Genomic DNA, 17,707 nt, shown 5'->3' with positions numbered 1-17,707 from the left:
CTGCAGAATTACCAAAGTTAGAGCAGCACCATCCGCCAGCGAAGTTTCAGACTCTGAGACCACTGACTGTTGGTCCGAAGGGAGGGTGCCAGTCTCAGTCAGACTCCCACATTGCTGCAAACTCAGCCTCCGACTAGAGTGCGGCCACCTGTTCCTGTTTGTCTGTGAAACGGACGGCTTCTTCCGCGGGGCCACTGGTGAGTGTTTCCGGGACCTCTGTCTAGGCAATCCCGTCCTGGGTCGGGCCTCCAGCAGAGTGGACTCAGCCCTATAGGCCTCCAACCCGTGTCTTGCCATGCCTGGATCTTCTCAGAAGTGAGTAGTCCCATTAAGTATGATTCAGAGTTTAGCAGGAAACATCAAAGAGTTTTGCTAGTCTTCCCCTCTGAGGACCTTTTCTACTTCCAGGAAAGAGGCACGCTTAGCCTGCACTGCCGCTGTGAATTCGTGGAACACTGATGTTTTATTATTGTCCACTGTGACAGGGTTCAGGCTCGTGCCTTTTGATTTTTAATGTAACTGTCCTTATAATGGAGTAGCCTTGCCACTACAGAGCAGGTTGGCCGATCGAGTGCCAGTAGGCGAGCCGGCACTCCGTGGGTGCACTCCAGGGTGCAGAAGGGGGGTAAAATGATTTGGGGCAGCGCCTGATTAAAGCCAACATTCCAGATACTTCACCATATCGTCTCCCTTTGTACCTTCAGGAAGTCCAACCACCCGAATATTGTTTCGGCGATTGCATCCTTCTGCCCAATGTTCCAATATGTACACCCGATTGATCAGATTGTCTATTGGGTAAGACAGTGTTTTTTGGTGTTCCGACTGTGGTATCCCCACGGAGGTCTCCACTTGCTTGACCTGGTCAGTTAACTTGCGGTGTTCAGTCCACAGTAGGCCAAGGCCCAGGCCCCCTGATACTGCACTAATGTCTTAGTGAAGGGTGGCCTTGGTGTCAGCTGTGGTGGCAAGAATCTTGTCTAATTGGAAATGAATGAGTTTGACGGGCATCTGTCCCCTCAGTCTCCATGTGCGGGAGCTGGGAAGGCTCCCTTGGTCCAGGCTGGGAGCCCACAACCTGGACTTCGGCTTACCCATAAGGACAATATGGCCAAATCCCCAATAATGTTCGGGCCACTAGCCCCAGGTGCGTTTAAGCCAAGCTCAGCTGTACAGTAAAATACTTTTCCCCAGGGAGGGGGACAACCCCGGAGCCCTGAGTACCAGCAAGCCATACATCCGTTGTACCTACCCAACCAGTCAAATTCAAATTCAAAACCAACTTTATTCGGTTTTTCATAATTATAGAAATACCATAAAAGTTCATAAAATACATTGTTTATACACTTTCTTAGTTAAAAATCAATTAAAATTAGATGTTAGTTTTTGCTATACAATAAAACACGGTTTACATGTAAATCACAGTTCATAAAAAGTATGGCCATGGCATGACGTACAGTTTTAACAATGGTTTCATCAGCCCTCTGATGTGTAAACAAGATGATTGTTCTTGTCAAAGGTTCGAACGATGACGGATAAAAAATTTAAGGAAACACGCCATCGCTTTTGCTACTATTTCATCTTTAAGGTACTGAAGCGCCAAATATGCTGGACGGCATTGGCGCAACCCCCAGTTTCTCAATATGGGCAGTATCCAACGCCTTCGTGGTATAGTGTAAAACTTACAAAAAAGGGTTACGTGAATGGTGGATTGTGCCGAAACAGAATCACAAGGGCATGGGGACGATTCTAATGTCCAATCGTTTTGAGAGGGAAAAGATACCATTCGATGAAACATATTGAGTCTGAAACGTGTCAACAACAATTTTTCAAACTGACTTAATCTATACAACAAGTAAGGTTCAATAGAAAAAGCAGTCTGAACTAATAGACCCTGTTGCACAGAAGGTTTCCCTATCTCTTTTAGCAAGCGCACCTGCCCCAGGTGTGCCAGGCATGCTTTTTTCAGGTTTACCTTCGAAATCTCTGCTATTGTTAATGGTTCAACAACCTTTTTTTCATAGCCTAGGTCTGTTAATAGAGCCTTAACATATGCCAGCCATTTTATCTTCCCACAGTGGTCGAGTGTCTTAATATCTTGTACAATTGATCTTGTTAAGTGACATTGTTCAGTTACCCAATTACGACGCCACAACATTACTGGTTGAGTTTTTATGGTATCTGATATGTAGTCTATCCCCATCTCTAGGTGACACCCATATGTGGAGGAGCTCTTTGGTACTGCAAGTAAATATCTTATGAAGGAATTTTCAATTTTTTGCAGTTCATCTATATTTGCGAGACCCCATAGCCCTGCCCCGTACGTGGCAGTGCTGACACATTTTGCATTGTATATTTTCAATAATTGTAATGGAGGTCTCTTGCCCAATTTTTGTGCGAACGATTTTAGTGCTGAAGTTGTCCTTAAAAAAGCCAATTTTCTTGCATTGATTGCTGCTTTCCACTTAAATTCTTTGTCGATTACAATTCCCAGATATGGATATGTTGCAGTCCTGTGTAGTGCCAGTCTAAACCCGCAGCCTCCTCACCAGACGACTGATTGCATTTTTAGAATGAGCATGCGAGCACACCTAGCAACAAAAAAACATAAACATGTTTATAGTCTCATAATCCGGCTGCCCCAATGCTGCCTGATCTGATTAGAGCACCTCCTGCTGGGCTTTTCTCACCCTAATTCCATGGAGAAATTATTTCCTTATCTTTAGTGCCTGGAGTACAGTCCAGCTCTCTTCAGGTCAAAAGTAGGCAGTTCCCATCCAATGCACCATTTTATGTAAGAGAAAAATGTAACAAAGAAAGGTGTTTTTTCACACAGGAAGTAGTTTTCTTGTAACTTAGGTGTGGTTCATAAGTGGTACCCAACCACAGTCAGTCCTAGTAGCTTAACTTCAGCGCCTCTCACTGACCACATTTCTGATGCCCCGCCCCCGATTCCACTATAGAATCACTTTACATCGGAGCTTCTACAATATAACAAAATGTCCATGTCTTCAAACCTCCAGAAGTCTACAACTTGTTCATTAAAGCAAAATTATAAAAGTAAGCTCTTTGCCTACCCTAGCTAATGACTATATAATGCTGACCTCTCAATTCATAATAAGCACTCATGGAAAATATACCCATGAAAGAATCTAAATCTTAGAGAGGACCCAGGTTGTCTCTTGATATTAATTGAGAGGACCTTCAAAAGATTCAGATAATGTACATTTCTCAGACTTTGAGCTAGTCATTTATGAATCTTCAATTACAAGTGGCAATAAAAAAAAGGAGGCTATAAACACGTGAAGAGCTATTGCAGTGCAGGCTCAGGTATAACAAGACATTAAAATGGCTGTGGATAAACCAGATGACATTTTCTTTAAATCGGCATAAATCATTGAAAAAGGCATACCGAGTTTATCCTACATTAACCATCAAGCTACTCTGACTCCAAATCATTGCATACTCACTGAGTAAGATTCAGTATGCAACTGTTGGAATGAGGATTTGTTTAAATCAAAGTCTCAGTTTACGATCATCAGGGCTAAATCCCCCCTGTTTTAGGCCTATGGATCTTTGGCGTTGTTTTAGAGAAGATCAAGAGCTGTACATCATTATTACAGTTCTAAATGATCTCAGTCAATAAAGAGTTTTTTTTAGGAGTTAAGTTTATGTGGAATTAAGGATTGTAAATCTATTTTTCCCTACAAATTTTTATTCTGATGATATGCTGGCATTTGATAATCTGGAGTCGATATAAGTGCAGGTTGATATTACTGACCTTGCTATTTTCACATATGCCTTTTTCATGACTATGTTGACTGTATATTTTCCAGATTGCTGATTTTGGCCTATCCAGATTTAAGCGGGGTGTGTCGGCCGCCGCAGGGGCTGTCGACGATTATGGGGGCACCCTGGAGTACATGCCCCCAGAGAGCCTAACAGATGATGTGAATTACAGGCCAACACAGGTGTTTGATGTTTATAGGTAAGTGCATTTGAGACAGTGTTTTGGGACATAAAAATACAACTCTGTGTTTATCTTTTCCAAAGCGGTCCACAATTATCTATAGCTGTCATAGAAGAGTGTACGATTCAGTGTAAATTACCTTAGCAAGCTTTTCATTCTCCTTTACCAATAGTAACTTCAGAATTCTTTCTATACCTGTAATTTTTCTGACCCTGTTTGCTGATTGTAGCAGTGAGTTAATATCCATTCCAGTGGTGCCCAGGAATCTAGGATGGGATTTCTACTCACTGTCCTAGAGGTGTTACCATGCTGTTCTCAATATCCATGCTACAGACATATGGGTAAAAGTAGGACTGTATCCGTTTCAAGGGTGCCCTGGAATCCCATTCATCACTTGCCTCATTCTGATATTCTAATATTCTGATTTGTGGTATATTATGGTATGTTCACCATTTATGCTATCTTTTGGCATTGTTGGCTGTCTGCATTAGGAGAGACGTGTCTTCAGCTGTGGGTTTCGGTGAGACGGTCTGGTCTTGTGCTTTTAAAACATTTTTATTTTTCACCAACAGCAACACAGGCAGTTCTCGATCAGCCAGGGCAGTGGGAGAATACCTAGAGAACATACCCCAAACAATTTCCAACAGTAAAATGCAGTGACAATAGTAAATCACTGAACGTCTAAAATGTTCATTATCGTACATCCTTTCCATATTAGATCAACTGGTCCCCAGGAAATCCCAGCCGATGGTCTATGCAGGCTCTGTAAGGCTATTCGATACTTAAAAAAAATTAACAACTAAGAGAATGTAGTGTGGGCACAGTGAACATATATGTATATATAGATATATAACAGCCCTGCAGGGTGTTTCGACGCGAGGAGCTAGGGCCCTGCGTGGACAGGGGCCAAATCTCTAACTGAGCAGGACCGGTAAAGTACAAAACAGCAATCAGTGAAGCGCTAGGCAACTAGACCTCCGCTGTAAGTGTGTAAATCAGCCAGCAGCGTTTCCCAGTCCGCTGCGACTGGACATTTACACAGTCCCTGAACCTCTCGTGAGCGCCACCCCTTCTGTGCACCCCCCACTTGAAAGTCGCCCTACACCAGTGCAACAGCCCTGGCAATGTCGATGCCTTTCAATGCATGGCAATAAGTCTGCAAGTGATCAGCAGGGCTAAATCAATTAAGTTGGCATTCACTTTTGCCCCCTCAAATGTTTGAATAGGCCCAGAAGGGCTCCTTCCAGTGTGCACATATCCAAAGGACCAATCACTTTCCCCAGCACCTCAAGAACCTCCCTCCAAAGAGATGCTGCTAAACAGAACATATGCAAGAGGTCTTTTCCCAATTATGAACATCTGGGGCACATCGAGGAGAACCCAAATATGTGAAGTAGGTTAGCTGATTGAGATAGGCCCTACTTAGTATATTATGCTGGATATATTGGAACGTTGTGTTCCGCGACACTTTCCTAGGGTAACGTAACACACTTCTCCCACTCCTTCTGTGTGAGCTCTCTGCCCATGTCCACCTCCCAATAATCCTCGGTTGCTGCCAATGGATTGCATGTGATGTGTGTCAGTGTGCAGACAATCCTCGTAATAAGTTTGCGACCACCTCCCATAATATACAGTGTATGTATTAAGGGGTGTTGAGAAGGTTCTGTAACACCCCAATGTTGCTTCAGCAGCACCAGGAGACCACCATAAGCCAGTCTCCCACCAGAAGATCATACTCCTCCCTAAACTGCTGGTAGGGCAAGAGGATGCCATCAAGGGACAAGTTGCCTAAGGTGAACACTCCCGCTTCCTCCCAGGAATCCATCCCCCTGCTCAGCCTGCATGTGAAAGTTTCAAGTGAACTTAATGAAATCTCGTGGGAGTACCTGGGGATGCATGGCATAAGTCGCAAGCTGAGTTGGAAGCTGATAAAGGCAATTTGAAACAGACTATTCGCACTATGTGGGAGCCTGGCATGTGGTAGATAGGTGCAATGCATAACCTGCCATGCCTGGGCATTGTCAGAAAGACCCAGTTCTTCCTTAAGAATACCCTCCATCCAGAGCATGGGCCTTTGCAGCTGTGCCTCTAAATAATGAAGCTCAAAATTATTGACTCCTAACCCCTCCTGCTCTGTGGACAATTGCAGTTTGCAGATCGCAATGCACCTCCTCCCTTTATTCCAAATAAAGCTCCCCAACTCTGCGTACAATGTCCGAAGGTGGATTTATGGATGTGGACTGGAAGGTTACTAAAAAAGTATAAGAGTTTTGGCAATACCACCATCTCTGCCAATGAGACACAGCCTTGCACAGTCAAGGGTAGCGTACTCCAGAAAGTCATCTGAGGTCTTAGCAAAGCTATAGCTCTAGTACGATTGCCATCAATTATGTCTTGCGTCTCATGGTACATGTTTATCCTGAGATAACTGAATGAACGATGTTCCCATAGAACTGGACAAGCATTGACCTCATAGTGCTGCTGGGGACAGTCCAGTTGCAATGGAAACAGGCAGGATTGAGCCCAATTCACTGCTAAGCCTGATGTCTCCCTGAATTCTATGCAGCACTGCATGTATTCCATCAATGCCCTCCCATATGGCCCTTTGTATATTAAGAATTAATCTGAGTATAACGAGACAGTAGGTGTCTCGTTATGCAGTGGAATACCCCAAGCTTGTCCCAGTTGTCTGTCGCTGGGCCAGGGGCTCCATTGCAAAATAGTGAGAAGTACACTGGCCAATTTTGACACTAGCGGAAGCCTCAGTGTATAGGAGCTGAATGAGACCTAGCAACTTACCCAAGATGCCTAAGACAGTCAAGGCTGGTGAAACATACTTCCAATCCACCGTATTGAAAGCCTTTTCCAGATCTAGCACCAAGCAAGCTGCATAAGGCCACTGGGCCCGGGAAAGTTCCAATACATGATGTAACAATGGATATTAAGGGTTGTGGAACCTCCGGGCACAAATCTGTTCTGGTCTGGGTGCACCAGATGTGGCAGATGTTCATATAGGTGGCCCACTCTGATCTTACTCAACAGTTTATAGTCGAACCCCAGCATGGTTAGCGGGCGATAAATGGCAAGCTTCAGAGGGCCCTTTCCCAGCTTCGGTAAAGACACCAAGAGTGACTCCCACATTGTGGGGTGACGCCCCTCCATCTGGGCAACCTGAAACATCTCCATCAGTTCAGGGGACTTGATGGGCCTCTTATGCATTGTAGTATTATATAGGGAATCCATTGAGGCCCAGGCTTGTACTAGTCGCTGTTCCACGCACCTCTTGCAAGGTAAGATCAGCATTCATGTCAATCCAGGGGTTCAATTGTGAGAGTCACCGCTGCGAGGAAGTGATCTATAGCTTCTTGGCGATTCGCGGTGAGAGAGGTCATACTAAGACTGGTAATGTGTGGTTAATGCGTCCTGTATATCCCATATGATACATTTCCACCTGAACGCCTGGAGAGCTGATCATTGTAATTGGTGTAACTGTGGTGGCATTATGCAGTGTATGCCCAGATGTGAGTCCAGGGCTCACTGTCCCACTGGATTAAAGCCAGCCTGGCTGATGAGAGGTGATACCTCGAAACAATTCCCATGAGGCTTGTTTCTGGTCCAGAGAGGACCTAGCTTAGCAGTTCAGGCTTGACTTTTCACATCAGGAGCAGGGTCAAGACTGGTTTGTGTATGGCTGGGTCCAACTGGGGTGGCATGGCGAGTAAAAGAATGATTAATTTAACCCAGATCACTTGACTGGAGTGAATGTTTGATTTGTTCCTCATTTTGTCCATACTTTGTTTGTCTTTTGCTATGTAGGAGCCAAGCTAATAACCGGCCAGACTTATTCCCTTCTGAGTGCATTTTCGCTTGATAAGCATGGAAATATACGCAGTGCAGATAAGTTGGATATGAAGTTCTAAGGCTTCAGTAAGTGCTCTATTGTTTGCTTGGTCAGTGCTGGGTGCAGCTTCCAGACCACTCAGGGACTCCTCAACTCATATTAGATCTTTCTGCAGGGTCGCCCTCACCCCCACTACTGCACGTATGCAATGCCTATGAAGTAACTGTCTGGTCTTGTGATGTTCCCCATCACCTAAGTCATACGAATGTGCATTTTGATGTTATAGATTTCCAACTGACGTAGCCTAGCCTTGGTTTCTGTTGGTGCATTAGGCTGCCTCTAATAGCAGAGAAATGTTGGATAGTTGCTGATTTTTCAGTTGCATGCAACCTGCAGAATGGTTGAGTGTTTAGGCCTCCACCACATCAATCTAAGGGGACTGATGAAGTGTGTGCTGAAAGGTTATGGGCTTCCTGTACGGACAAAGAGTGTAGGTTCTGGTGCTGAGTGTGTCTGTAACATAGGTGCTGATTCTGGGTGTATGTATCCATAATATAGGTGCTGATGCTGAGTATATGCATCTGTAACATAGGAGTTGATGCTGTTTGTGAATCTGAAACACAAGTGTTGAGGTTCGTCATTGTTAGCTAATGAACTTCAGTAAAGTATGGGAATTCATATAGAAGCAACACCAAAAGGGTGTTGTACTTTCCTACAGTATGTGACTTAAATAATTTTATGTAAGGGGTTCACAGTGGGAGAGGCTTGTTTTTGTATCTCGATCTCATTACTCCAGTGACTTTTTGTCATCTGTAGGGTGTTGGAGGAGGTTACTCAGGGGTGTTTTTGTTTTCCTGGGGACTTCATTTGCTCCACCTAATATCTATCATAGGAAGAAATCAAGTGGTATTTATTCTGCTTTGCCCCAGGTCACGGTGTTCAGTGCAGGTCAAAGAAGACTGGATCTATTCGAGACTTTCGGGTTAACCTTGAACGATGGAAAGGAGTTCCACTGAGATTTATTGTATATAAATGTATCCTATGTGAACATTTTTAATCCTCTCCGACTGACGTTGGACAGCTCTGGTCTCGGCTGTAAATGGGAATCACTGGCCTGAATTTTATGCCAATAAGTTCTCTCGTGAATGATGTTAGACCATAATTCACCAAATACCAGGGAACAGTGTTGTGAATTGGTATTCATATCAGTGCCTTATAAGGGCATTACAGCCAAATGATTGAATATGTTTATCCTTTTTGTTTGCAGTTATGGAATCCTGATGTGGGCAGTGCTGACTGAAGAGGTTCCATATCCTGGTCAGTTCCTAAGTACCTGATATTTCAGTGATATTCTTTTAATTGCAGATTCATTAAATGTGAGTATTTTTTTTAGCCTTCTTCAACACCGCTCCTCCAGTGGAGGTGGAGGTCCGCCCATCAAGTGTTAACTAGTAATAACAATAAATCGATGGATCGAAGCACATCTTTTGTTTACGCAGTTACATTCCCCAGTGAAGATATATGCTTACAAGTCTGCTAATACATTAGATGTACTTTCAAATGTGACTTCATAACATGTAATAAACCGTCCCATAATTAGCTTGACCTACTGAGGAAAAACATAATTGTATTTACTATGTTTCAGTCCATACTGAGTTTTGCATATTAAATATATATTATGCATAGGGATCCACTAACCCGGTTGGCTCGTAATGCTTTTTGGAGAGGTTAGTAGTAGATTAGTAGGACAGAGGCCCAACCAGGCCATTTGTCACACTTTAGTTTTTTGTAGATGCTTAGTGAAGTAATGGACCTTGCAGTAGGGACGTTGTCCAGGATACTTGGACAGTCCTGTTGGAGACATAGGATAGAGAAGTGGTTATGCTGGTGTAAGAGGCAGATGTACATGTTTGCACCCAATACCTTCGAGAAATGTATCCCAGTAGCATAGTATGTGGCTGATCATTCAGTCACAAGGAAGAACATGGATGACTTGTGCTTTGGGTGCCACAACTGAATTTCTCTTTTACAAGCCCAGAATAAAATGTTCCTAATAAAATCATAAGGTTGAACATTACTGTAGCAGCCAGAAGGTATATGGCGAGCAGCTGTAAAAGTATACAAGCTGACCGCATGGTCCAAACAAAGGTACAAAGCCTTTTGGTTGTCCTTACTTCCTTTCACATGTATACCAAATATAAAAAGAACAGGCATTGGCATAGCCGGTAGGTATTACCTGTGCAAGGTTTGTACATCGGCGTGTCTGCGGTAGTGTGGGTGGGAAATGAGCAACACAGAGCTGCCAGCGCTGGTGGCGTCATAGCTGTTTTTTGTTGTTATTATGCCGGGTGATAACACAGACAACGGGAGGGCTGTTGTGAAGGAACAAGCAACGCAGTCAACAGGAGGGTGGGTGGGAACAAGCAACACAGACAGCGGGAGGATGGACGGGAACAAACAGCGTGGACAACCAGAGGAAATAAGCAACACGGGCAACAGGAGAGTGTGAGGCAACAATGACAACTAATGACAATGATAGTGGAAGAAGAAAGAAAAAAATAGTACCTGAACCGTAGTGCGAGTAGTGGAAGGACACTAATTAAAATGATGCAAATAGTACTTGGTCCATGCTCCAAGGAAGGGAGAAACAAAAGAAGAGAAAGTGGAATAGACAATCGATGGCTAATTAGGATGCAGTAAATACGAGTGACAATGAAGCTAACGAATGGTAAGCAATGGGTAGGCTCCAAGCCTCTTGTATTAAACAAAGTGTCTTGCAAGTGACCCTGCATGCGATGTCTTGGGGAATACCAAGAAAAACACTGCATTGAGCATCATACAGCACCTGGAAGTATGTACACCATAGCCAAGCACTAGTGCACACTAATCCCTGTGGTAAAGTGTTTTGTTAAATGTGATAATTCTCTTCTTGCTAGTACTCTATCCACGACTTAAATTGACTCAGACTCGGACTCTATAAAAAAAGTCATGAAAAACTACATAAGCATAACATCTTGAAAAATGTCAAATAGCTTTAGGTTAGGGAATGTAAGATGAAGTAAAGCATGTGAATTTTAAATAGTGATTGCTTCTCTGATATGGATTACCTGAAAGTTTTTTACAGTCGCTGTTCAGAAATCGATCAGTTGTTTTGCCAGTAAAGCTAAATACATGAATTTAGAGCCCAGTAGGGACGTGTTTCAAGCACAGTTTTTAATAACTGACGGGTTTGAGACTCTGCAGCACAAGGTTCACTTAAAACTCGAAAGCTGGGTGTCAAACTGGCAGACACTTCAGATTGAACACCACTGAAAAGAACACAATAACAAGAGAGGAAAGAAAATTGAAAAATCAACACAGGGAAAAACAGAGAACTTGGTAAAAACATAAGGAGCACAGACATGGAAATATGATAAGAAACTGAGGAAACCAAGATATAACCACAATGTGCCAATTTGAAAAAAAAATACCACAATAAAGAAAAGGGATAACCAACACAGGAGAGAGGAAACACAAGACATGTAGTACGTGTGAGAAAGAAACGGGAAACATTAGGAGGAACAACAAGGCCACATTGAAACAAACAATGAAGCAATATTGTAGTCTGTCTTTATTTGACAATCCAGCGAACCCAGGGCTGAAGAAAGCTGAACAAGAAACCTTTATGATAAGACTATTTTGAAGCAGTATTTCAGAAAAGTCTTGCTGACATTTGTTATGATAGGTCATAGTTTAAATCCCAGAAGGGCTAATCAGACTTCTGTCTGTCCATGGGTGACAAGCTGTCATTTACAAGGCATTGAAAAGGGTGAAGTGAAATAGTTTTATGATGTTTTGCATAAAAATAAAAATAAATTCATACTCTACGCTTAGAGTCCTAAGATCCTCTAACAACAAACTTCTACAGATACCTAAAATTAGGTTAAAAACTAAGAGGTGGTGCATCCATTTCCGCACTGAGGGCCGAGGATTGGAATTAGCTTTCCCCTTTCATCAGATCAGCCGAAAATGAAATGACTTTCAGAAAGCTCCTTAAAACTTGACTTTTCCCCCAAACTTAATTAGCTTTTCCATTGGACAGATTGTATAATACTGTGCATTACAGGTTTTTAGCTTCAAGCTGCCCTGTTTCGGGGTGTTGTGTGCGCTGTATAAATACATTTTTTCTTTTAATTTCATTTCATTATTTCTTCTTCAAAGCATGAATCCACAGATGTACATTAAACAGTGGACCTGGATAGAAAATCTTACCTTGGTGTTGCAAAGATGCTGTACTAGAATGAAAACATAATTAACATAATTTTTTAGGCCCTGACAAAATTGCTCATTTTATTGCCTTACTTGCGATCAGTTCTTAATGCTGCATATAAAGAAAACAAAGTAAGGAACTACAGGCATCAATATAGCTTTGTGACTATTGTCCATTTGTGCTGTTCTCTCAATTAATAGTGCGTCATAATGAAATGTATGTTTGCAGTCCTTAAGCTAACCAGAAAGGCAGTGACAGTGTCATAGAGACCCACATAAAACCAGCCACGGGTTTCTCTTTGGTGAGACTTCCTAAGTGACCTCTACTTTAGGAAACCTGGCAAATATTGCAAGTTATATGTTTTCCTATTGGAGACGTTGTTCCCCACGCCACCCACTGGATCCTCCTGATATCTGACGTGAGAGATCATTACTTTCATTTTGCTTCTCTGGTAAGCTTGTGCCTGGTCACACAACAATCCAAGATTTCTAGCCCTGCTGCACGTTTTCTTTAAAACGTGAACTGAGAGATGGTCTGAAATAACATACCGGAATGATCATGGATTCAGCAGCTGTGAAGTTCAAGCCTTTAAAAATGTGCTCTGTCTCTGCCGATTACGTACGCTGCCTACGAATAATGGAGCTGTTTTAAAAAATGAAATTGACTGCAATCAGCTCTAAAACACCCGAAAAGGGGGCGTGGCCGAGATGGCGGGCTGAGCGGACGCTTCCTCCCGTAGCTCCTCCGGCCCAGCTCAGCTCGAGCCCCGATTCCTGCGCTTCTCTCCCACCGCGGCTGCACTGCGGGCGGGAGAACTGTGCCGGAGTTCTTGGGGCACATTTTGATGCCACGTTGACTTCTGTTGCCCCGGGGGAAGTCCCCGAAAAGTTTGATCAACGATCGATTCGAGGAGTGGAGACTGGATCGCCCCGAGGAGAAGGGCCTGGAGGCGGAGCGTATTGCGGCGCTGTCCGCGCGCCCCGGCTGGGCCGAGTGCTGAAAGCTGGGGATCCCGAGGGAGCGGACTCGACGGACTCCGTGGAGTGAGGAGGCTTCCTGGCCGGCGCCCTTGTGGCCAGAGTCATCGCTGGACGACAGACCCCAGACCTGCACCGGCGATCTATCCCCCTGCCATGGGTGTCGGTGTGTGATGCCTTGCGGACCCCGAGCCTGGAGGCGAGGGACGGTGGAGTTTGAGCGGTGATCGGACTAGGCGTACTAGCCGGTGCAACTGGGGGACACTGGCATCGCACTTTCCCGACCCATTGCTGTTCGAGGGTCGCCCATAGACTTGCTGGCCTGGGCTGCCCTCCTAGGTTCCGCCCTCCCGCCATCTTGTCGTTGAGGAGCTGGTATTGGGGACCCTCGCCCGCGCCCTTGTCGTACGGGCGTCTCGGCTCATCCTGGTGCCTAAGCATCTGCCGTCCTCCCTGGAAGCATGCGGCTGTAAGCCTCCGACCTGCACCTTGATTATCGCCCTGACTGGCTCGATGGTCGTCTCGCCCTGGCCCGTGCCGCCATTTTGTCGCCTGTGACGCACTGCCCTTGTCCCCGGCGAGGTCTTCACATCTGGTGCCCGCGAGCGGCGGGGCGCATCTACAGCGGCCTGCTCTAGGCTTCACCCACCGCGGAGGTCAGGATGGCTGGGAGACGAGGCGCGGCACGGGGAGATCGCACTCTGCCGGACCTGCTCGGCAGGGCCCAGCAACTGCGAGACAGGACACAGCCGTCCCCGGGGTCCTCCCGGGCCTCAACGGACGCCACCGGAGGCGAACCACCAGTCACGAGGTCCTTCATGGAGGACTTATTCAGCTCCCTCAAGGAGGAATTCCAGACTCTCAAGACCGAGGTGGCCGGAGAGGTCCGTGAAGTGCGCAGAGAAATCGAGGGCCTGGGCGAGCGGGTCGACACTGTGGAAACGGCAGCCCAGCGTCGTGATGAAGAGATAGTTCATCTCCAGCAGGACGTTCTCCGCCTACGAGAGCAATGTGTCGAGCTCCAGGCCCACTCTGAGGACCTCGAGAACAGGTCCAGGCGGAATAACATTCGGGTGCAAGGCGTTCCGTCCGCGGATGAGGGTTCGGACCTGGTGGCCTATCTGCAGGACCTGTTTCGCGACATCTTGGGAGAAGGAGCGGACTTCCCGATCCGCATCGACAGAGCACACAGGGTGGGCCGCCAGTGCCAGTCATCGGCACCCCCACCTGATATCCTGGCATTCCTGCCGGATTTCCCCCTAAAGGAGCGCATTATGACAGAGGCCCGCAGGAAGCAGCCGCTGTCCTTCCGAGAACGACCTGTGGCGCTCTATCAAGACCTGTCCGCCATCACACTGCAGAAGCGCAGGTCTTTCCGCATCGCTACGGACTTTCTGCGGGAGCATGAGACGGCCTACTCCTGGGGTCACCCCTTCCGACTCATCTTCCGATGGAACGGGGTGCTTCATCAGCTGCGCTCCTTACAAGATGTCTGTGGGGTGCTGGGACTCACAGCTACGGAGGAAGAGGGGGCAACACCCGCATGGAGGCGCCCCGAGCGGCGGGGCCGACGGAGGTCGAGGAGGCGCCAATCGTCGGCGACAGCGAGTCGCCCTGACTCCCCTACCATCAGGGCGGATATGGCGGAGGCCCTGAGGACTGCGGCCAGGAACTTGCCTGAATCTAATGACGTGGCCCCGACGGCCTAACTTTTCTCCGGGGGGAGAGACTCTTAGCTTCTGCGATGCTGAGTTGGGGCTGGGGGTTGAGGGGGAGAGGTTGGAGGTGTGTGGCTGGACGTCCACCTGACTGGTTTCTACAGACTCGCCCACTTGGGCTAGACTGAGACAATGGGGTGTTTTTTTCCTGTTTTTGGTTTTGGCTGGTTGCCATGGGTTGGTTTTGGGGGGGTTCAAAAGCTGGTTTGGTGTTGGGGGGGTCCCGTCCGATACTGTCCGAACACATGCGAAGCCGATTCTGGCCTTCCCTGCGCCCTTGCCCCGCGCGCCCCTTCCCCTGATCCCTCGCTTGCTGCATAGCGCTTTGCGTCCCTGGGAGCGATGCCGTCCCTGAAAGTAGTGACCCTTAACGTTAAGGGTCTGAATAATCCTGTGAAGCGTAGGGCGATCCTTTCCCTGCTAGAAGGGTCGCAGGCGGATATCTGCCTCCTGCAGGAAACCCATTTACTCTCTAAAGATTGCCATAGGTTGCGCTCTGCCAAGTTCCCCACACAACTCTTTTCCTCGGCTGCGACTAAGACTGCGGGGGTAGCCATTCTTCTAGCCAGCTCCTTCAGGGGTGAGGTGTTGTATAAACATGCCGAGCAGAAGGGGAGGCTTCTAGTGTACCGCATGCGTCTAGGGGGTGTTGCCTTCACGGTTGGCTCCGTGTACAGCCCAAATGACCACCAGGATCGCTTCCTGGAATCTGTGTTGGTAGACGTTACTGCCTCGCCCGATCGCCACATCATTTTGGGGGGAGACCTGAACATGGTCTTCGACTCCACTTTGGATAGGTCTGCCCAGCGCTTCCCGCAGACGGGGGAACTTTCCAGAGCGGTACAGGACCAGATTGCAGAGATGGATCTGCATGACCTCTGGCGCACCATGCACCCCGCCGATAGGGACTACTCATATTTCTCCCACGCACACCGCACTTATTCGCGGTTGGACTACCCCTTGGTGAGCGGCCTGCTCCGCTCGGCCGCCACGGCGGCAGACATCGGGGTCTTGTCCCTGTCCGACCATGCGCCGGTTTCCGGAGTTTTTGCTTGGCCGGCGGCCCCCCCCTCCAGAGGGATGTGGCGGCTTCGGGACACGCTTCTCCATAAGAAATCGGTGGTGAAACGAGTGGAGGAGGTCATTCAGGAGTACCTGACCCACAATAACAACTCCGACACGTCCCTAGCAACGCAGTGGGCGGCTTTGAAGGCGGTTGTCAGAGGGGAGTTTATCTCCATTTCCTCGGCGGAGAACAGGGAGCGGCAACGTAAGAGGGAGGAACTAACGGCGCAGGTCAGGGAACTTGAACAGGTTCACCGCCGGACGGGAGCTCCTCGGGTTTGGAGGCAGCTGAAGGCGGCGCGGAAACTCCTCTCTGCGTTGGACCTGGACCGGGCGGAGTATGCGGCGTTGCGCTTGAAGCATGCCTTTTACACCGGCGGAGACAGATGCGGTAAGCTCCTGGCCCACCGGCTCAGGGCTGCGCAGCAACGCAACGTAGTAAAGGAGCTAGTGGGAGCGGATGGGGTCCCGGTTTCCGGTGACGCGGAGGTGGCGGATTCCTTCCGTGCCTTCTATGAGGCGCTGTACGCTGCAGAGCCCTCCCCACCGGGAGAGGCTGAGGCCTACTTGGAATCAGTAACCCTCCCTGCTCTGGATCCCGCCCAGGCGGACCACCTGGAGAGGGACATTCATGTGGAGGAAGTCATCTCTGCTATTGCACGGTTAAAGCACGGCAAGGCTCCGGGCCCGGATGGCTATACGGCCTTGTTTTACAAGACCTTCTGTCCCACTGTCGCGCCTCTCCTGGCTCGCCTGTTCAATTCCTTCTCTGAACCGGGAGCCATCCCGCCGGACCTTCTCTCGGCGACTGTGTCGGTTATTCCGAAACCGGGGAAGGACCGGACTCTGTGCGGCTCGTATCGGCCCATCTCGCTTCTAAATGTGGACCTCAAGCTTTACACGGGGATCTTGGTGGCCAGACTGGGTCTGCACCTACCAGGTCTGGTGGAGGCGGACCAGGCCGGTTTTGTACCCGGTAGGCAGATGGTCGACAACACCAAGAGGGTGACGCACGTGCTAGAAAAAGCCTCACGCGTCCCGGGGGAGCGGATGCTGCTGTCGGTCGACGCGGAGAAGGCCTTTGATAGGGTTCATTGGCCGTACCTCGAGCTGGTTCTCCGGAAACTGGGGATCGGCGAGAGGTTCCGCACTATGGTCTTTAATTGTTACAGGAGGCCGTCAGCATCGGTGCGTGTCAACGGACACAGCTCTAGCAGCTTTGCCATTGAGCGCGGCACGAGACAGGGCTGCCCCCTTTCGCCACTCCTGTTTGCCCTCTATATGGAGCCGTTTGCCCAGAGGATTCGCGATAACCCGGACGCTATTGGGGTGAAGATGGGGCAATACACGCATACTGTCAGCTTATATGCGGACGATGTCTTGCTGACCCTGGATGACCCCAAGCGGTCGCTCCCTGCCTGCGTCCAGGAGCTGAACTCCTTTGCCCGCGTGGCGGGCTTCAAAATGAATATGTCTAAATCGGCTGCCCTGGATGTGTCACTCTCTGTTGACACCAGACGGGACCTCCAGCGTCTTTTTCCTCTGCAATGGTCCTCCTCCACGGTGCCTTACCTAGGGATTTTGCTGGCACCCTCCCACCCTGCAATGGTCGCAGCTAACTATTCCTCCCTGGGCAAAAAGATCAAGGAGGAACTCGGCCGATGGAACAAGGGCCTGCTCTCGTGGCTGGGCCGTATCGCAGCGGTGAAGATGACGATACTGCCTCAGATCCTGTATCTTTTTCGCGCTCTACCTCTCCAGCCCCCTGTAGGTTGGATACGGCAGGCGCAGGCTGACATCTCCCGCTTTGTGTGGCAGGGCCGTAAGCCTAGAATGAAACGGGTCCTCTCCATGCTTGCCCCGGAGGCGGGGGGTCTCGGTGTTCCGGAC

At 48.0% G+C, this 17,707-nt stretch overlaps 1 protein-coding gene across 2 annotated transcripts in view; it reads left to right on the top strand.

The window, feature by feature from the left end:
- Positions 1-17,707, top strand: part of LOC147715138 (receptor-interacting serine/threonine-protein kinase 3-like) — a 354,916-nt gene that overhangs the window by 88,279 nt on the left and 248,930 nt on the right. For both annotated transcript variants that reach the window (XM_086923624.1, XM_086923623.1), the window contains exons 4-5: positions 3,834-3,985; positions 9,076-9,125. In XM_086923624.1, coding sequence (XP_086779750.1) covers positions 3,834-3,985; positions 9,076-9,125 — 202 coding nt within the window. The remainder of the gene's footprint in view (positions 1-3,833; positions 3,986-9,075; positions 9,126-17,707) is intronic.

The sequence above is a fragment of the Lissotriton vulgaris genome, chromosome 5 (genome assembly GCF_964263255.1).
Source record: "Lissotriton vulgaris chromosome 5, aLisVul1.2, whole genome shotgun sequence".
Taxonomy (NCBI): Eukaryota; Metazoa; Chordata; class Amphibia; order Caudata; family Salamandridae; genus Lissotriton; species Lissotriton vulgaris.
This window is presented reverse-complemented; position numbering and strand designations above follow the sequence as displayed.